Consider the following 5,565-nt stretch of genomic DNA (forward strand, 5'->3'; position numbering starts at 1 on the left):
CGGCCCCGGCGCTGCTCCTGCTCCTCGCTGCTGGATGAGGAGTGCGTCTACTTCTGCCACCTCGACATCATCTGGATCAACACACCCGAGTGAGTGGATGGCGGGGGGGAAGATTCGGCTGTTGCCCGTCGCTGGGGTTCCCTTTGCCCGGAGAAAGGCAGGGGGGAAAGGGAAGGGGGGCTTAAGAAGGATAGACTCCCCGTAGAAATGGGAAGGGGAGGAAGGAATAAGTATTTGCACCATCTCTCCTATTGCTTCCCCCCACTCCTGCCTTTCTGCTGAGTGTTCTGTTCTGCTTCTGCTCGCTGGGAGACAGTAAGCGAGATGTGACCACCCGGATGGAGCAGGTAGCTGCGGACAGTCCTAGCACACCTGCATTCCTAAAATCCGGCCAGGAGCATTTCCTCCGGGTGCTGCTCAGCAGGGGCTGCGGGACACTTTTCACTGTGAATCAGAAGCAGACCCAAAACCAGAAGGATTGTTTTGCCAGTTTTCCAGCAAGTTAGGAAGCTAGAAGGCTTTACCCTGACACGGGCTGGCTCCTCGCTGCCTCTTGCTGCTCTCTGCTGCAAATTCATGTATCCTGGATGTTAACAGGGTTAAGTACAGGGTCCATTTCTAAGCTTTCCTCACCAAAAAGTAGTGAGCTAGAGCTGCGAGCACTGACTTTGTGATTTGTTCTGCTGCTGGGTTTCCTCGGAGCAGAGAGGATCTCTTCCTCACTTTGATTGCTTCTTTCAGTATTGGCAGTTACCAAAGTTCGGAGATGAAGTTTTATTGTTCTATATTGCCCAGGGAGGCATGGCAGCCTTATGAAATCACAACTGAAAGGTCATTAGCCTTGTCAGTAGCCACACTAATGAATACGTTGCAGGGTCATCAGAGGCATTTGTGTGGAAATGACAAGCAGGGAGGCATTCCCAGTCCCACAGCCTTTCCTCACCCATTCAACCCCATTGATAAGATTGCCCCCAAATACCCTGCTGCTTTGAAACAGGAGGATCATTTGAATGACTTTCATGTTGCCTCTTTGCTCGTAGGAAGACTGTTCCGTATGGTCTCGGGGGTCCTTCTCGGTCCCGGAGATCGCTGAAAGACGTGGTGCCAGAGACGCTGGCCGAGCCGAGCAGCAGATGCCGATGTGCCAACCACAAGGACAAGAAGTGCCTGAACTTCTGCCAGACGGGAAAAGATCTCTGGTGCGTCTTGTTGTTGCTACCCTTTAAAAGGCAGTGCACGTCGAAGGGACGGACTGTGGTGCGCTTACTCACTGTGGCACTTGCTGAGCGAACCATCTCCCCAGAGCCTTGGCTCCTACCTGGGTGCTCACACTGCTGTGGTACCTCCCATGGTTTGGCTCAGAGAGATCTCTTACTGCATGCTTTGGTGGATGAGGTGCCTCACCTTGTGGGCTGCAGACTCAGAGTTAGGGTTGGGCTCAGACTCAGACTCAGGGCTGGTTTCTTTTAACAGTGGTGTGATTTCCCTTTTAACAGGGCTCAGTCCACAGCGGAGAAAACCTCGCGTGGCCGCAACAAAGCTGGGAATTGCATCGGACCCGAATGCATGAGCCGACAGCCCGTTGAGAGCAGGAAAATGAGGCGGTGAGTTTCCTCTCATCCTCTTGTAGTTCCCCCCTGCAGCAATAGAGACCACAGTTCACCTGCCTTCGGGCCAGTGTGGGCTTAGCTGATGATTTCAGCTGGAGACTCACAGAGGAATCAGTGAGTGTATCTTGAGGGGGTGGTTTTTTTTTTCATTCGGTGGGTTCTTAGCCAGGGCAGACATAGGTACTTAGTTCTGCCTAGCATCCTCCATTTACTTAGAGGAAATGGACTTAATTATAGGCCTAAAGATACACCAAACTTCAAAAGAGTATGAAATCATTAAATACTGGCAGAAATAAATAAAGCCTGTAGTTTTAGTGTGTTCGTGCACTGTCTTAACTCATAAAAACCACTACACCTCAGCTATTCTAAAATGAAACTGAGTCAGAAGTCATTTTCTTAGATACTTTACTCCATTTTGCTGCACAAAAAAACCCTTATTGATCTATCCATATTGTGAATATATTTTGTTTTCTGGCTGGTGTGTCTGGCTTTTTAAAATGCAGGAGGCAGATTTCTACCTGCCTTCTTTCTTGCATTGCCCAATAAACCTGTGTAAAATGAGTACGGGATGTCAGCGATGGAAATGACTGGAAAAAAAGGTTGAGGAAAGGGAAAACAAAGACTTAAATTAGTGTTGGAGCCCAATTTAATATTTGAGCTTAGCAGTAAATTTCAGGACTGCCCTTTGAGGTCTGTGCATAATAAGTAGAGTGGCAGGAGGCAGCAGAATCATTCTATGGTGCAGTTCAGAGATGGGTGCACTGGGCTTGGTGCAGCTGTGAACCCCACAGAGGGGAAGTCAGTTTTGAAGATGAGTTTGAGTACAGCTGTATCAGCTGTGGCACTCTGTGTTTGACCCTATGCCCACGTGAAAGTATGGCATAGAGAAACTTGCCCATACAAAAGAAGACTCTTTAGTGCTACTTTCAAAAGCAGAACAGGATCTATGGGAGCAGGCAGCCTCACAATTCTGAGTGAGACATAGGCCCTGGAAAGAGGTAATTTAAAAAAAATGGGGCTCAATTACTTACTTGAAATTCCTCCATTCATTAGAACCAGGATCCTGTTTACCTAAAAGAAACAAAACAGCCAAAAAGAATAACACTAAAGACCTCTTGATGGGATTAATGCTATTTAAGGAAGTCTGGGGCATCTATATTTGAATGAATATTTTAACTTATTTTAATATTCTCATTTAAATTCTGAATCCAATATTTCAAGTGGCTTAAGTTAGCCTAATTCTGTCAGAAGTACAGCAATCAGCAGTTTCTGAGGTTTTCGTGTCAGAATTCTAGACTGATCCTTATATAATAAAAAACTGAATCTCTGCAGACGCATCTTCATTATTGTAACAATAAATCTATATTTCTTATTTTTGCAGGCTGGAAGCCATTGGTAACAGTATCAAAGCTTCCTTCAGTATTGCTAAGTTGAAGGCTGAGCTCCAGAAAGGGTGGAAGCTGAAACATAACAGGGCGAACAAAAGGCAAAGCATCTGGGAAAGCCTGAAAGCGTCCTAGTGGGAAGATCACCTGAACCTTTTAGCATCACACTTGCCGACAAAGTGCCACCAAAACTCTCTTTTTTGACTTCTAACATTCCACTACAGCAAAGGGCCTCTCTGTCCACCTGTTTGCACAGCAGAGCAATGCATTGAGGAAGTCCTGTATTTGGAGGTATAAGAGCGAAGAATTTTGTCATTTCGGAGTTGAGATGGATGGGGAGAGGGGGCGAAGGGGAACCCTCTGCAATGTGCATTTAAAGCCATCTTTCTGAGGACATAGTTGAATATTGCTTCTGGAACGTGACCCATAAATTGGGCAGCTTTCAGGGTCTACATCAAATGCATCTTGCAAGGAAGACCTCACAGATGTGCCTAGAAAGGACAGAGAGCAGGATCTGAGCGGACAAACCTCAAAGCAAAAAACTCTTACCTTTTGATTAAAATGCAAAAATGAAAGCCACAGTGCTACTTTAATCAGGACTTACTGCATATATACATGTCTACCTCGCATACTGTTTGTTGCACTCCTGCTAGAGTATTTTTACACCTTGTTATTGCCTTTACTAATCAGCTGCAACCCTTTGCCTTTTTTCAGAAGTCTAGTTTACTTGTACAACCATAGTTATCTGAACGCGGGTTAGACTCTGTGGTTGTTTGCATAGTCAAAGTCCTTTGGTTTTGGATACCAAAGGACTCTTCAACATAAAATAAAAGCTAGAGGACACTACTGGGTTTACCATAACAAGGATATTTGGCTAACTGAAGTTCTAAAAATAGAGGTTGTTGTGTCTTAAGTGCCACCAAAAATGCACTGAAGTGGGGATGTACCAGAGGCTGTTGTGAGATTTATCCAGTACCTTGTTTGGTGGAAATGCATTGAGACAAAGGGTTGTTTTGAATTATGTCAAAAGGCTAATATTGGGTGAATGTTTATAGCAGTTAATTTGTTCACATTGTTGAATTTGCTGACAGGTTGAATCTTATGTGCTTATTTTTTGTGTTTTGTATTTATATTCACACAAGTTCTTCATTATATTTACCATGTTGAATACACATTGAAGTAGGCCATATTGGTCTATGCAAGTTTTACATATTTCTGTATGAAATTGGGAAATGCTTTATGCCTATCAAGGTAAATATCTTCAGAAATAAATATTTTTCATTACTGTATTGCCTTGTTTTTTTCCTATTTCTTGCTTTTCCATAGGCTATGGCTCCATGCTCATGGAGGTAGATTGCCTCATGTATGAAGCTGATGTAGTGTTTGCCTTTGTCTTTCTGTCATGTTAGCCAGGTGACAACACAGAAAGTTTATGCCAGATGTGAGACAACAGATGATACTTGTTCTAGCTTCAAGTTTCCTCATCAAAACTTCATGGTGAAATTTGAATTGACCAAATTAATTTATCCTGGAGCAGCATTCTCACATGTCTGGTGCCTTTTTAAATCCAGTAGTACAAACTCTAATGTTTTATTTACTGTGCCATTAAAATATGGCCAATGAGGGGTTGGAAATAGATGAACTGGAGGAGAAAATGCACACACTAGATGCTTTGTGGGATGTATTGGACTAGGCAGCATGATGTTATTTACTGCTGTGCTATCCTAAAAGTCTTGGCCCAGCCCATGCAAGTTGAAGATGGAGACCTCAGTGGAGCCTGGCTCAAGCCTGGGAAAGAGCTAGAGCAATAGTCATACTTGGCATGTCTTCAAACATTGGCCTAAAGTGGTTATAGCTGGAAAGATGCTTCAATGTATTTAATAATCTCTGATCCTATAGGAAAAAAAAAAGTACAAGAGTTAGTCTATAGATAAAACTGAGTGTTTTGGATTTTTTTAAAAACAAACTTCTACAAACAAATGCAATATAAGGTGTCCTGCACTTAGAACCACTGACAGCAGTCACTGTTAAATTCCTGAAATTGTCTGGCAATTGCCTGGTTCTTGTGACTATTCATTTGTTTGCAACATTTTTCATATCCAAACACTATAAGGCTAGATAAAGCCCACACCATGTTTCCTTCAGGCTGTTCTGGTACATTTTGGGGCAGTAACTCAGTAAAAGGATGACAGTGCTGGCAGCCTGGGTCTGACAGGGGAGCCTGGCCATGGCAGCAGGAAGGCACTGAGATCCCCTGTCATTTTCCAGGGCAGGATGTGGCCCCCAGAGCCTCCCTTGGGTCTTTGTGCAGCCCGTGTCAAGTGCTCGGGACATGTGCAGATTGGTAACCTCATGTCAGGTGTGAAGAGACCTCATTAGCACTCCTTGGTTTTCCATTTCTTCCCTTACTGGTGGGTGCCTTTGACAGGGTATTAAAGAAGCAGGTAATCAAGGTGCTGCCTCTCACCCAGCCTAAGCAGCAGGTGAGCAGGTAGTGTGGGGTGCCCCTGCTAGAAAAGGGACCACACATTGGCTTCCCTGTCCCCATTGCTCTTGCTTTCTTTCTCAGG

At 44.5% G+C, this 5,565-nt stretch overlaps 1 protein-coding gene across 1 annotated transcript in view; it reads left to right on the forward strand.

The window, feature by feature from the left end:
* The window catches only part of EDN1 (endothelin 1), a 21,729-nt gene extending 18,586 nt beyond the window's left edge, over positions 1–3,143 (forward strand). Inside the window, exons 3-6 of the mRNA XM_010000988.1 lie at positions 1–89; positions 1,041–1,199; positions 1,497–1,604; positions 2,992–3,143. The exon at positions 1–89 is cut by the window's left edge and continues 4 nt beyond it. Of these exons, the coding sequence (XP_009999290.1) occupies positions 1–89; positions 1,041–1,199; positions 1,497–1,604; positions 2,992–3,130 (495 nt within the window). The 3' untranslated portion in view covers positions 3,131–3,143. The remainder of the gene's footprint in view (positions 90–1,040; positions 1,200–1,496; positions 1,605–2,991) is intronic.
* The last annotated feature ends 2,422 nt before the right edge of the window (positions 3,144–5,565 follow it).

This window comes from Chaetura pelagica, unplaced genomic scaffold (genome assembly GCF_000747805.2).
Source record: "Chaetura pelagica isolate M959 unplaced genomic scaffold, ChaPel_1.0 scaffold104, whole genome shotgun sequence".
NCBI lineage: Eukaryota > Metazoa > Chordata > Aves > Apodiformes > Apodidae > Chaetura > Chaetura pelagica.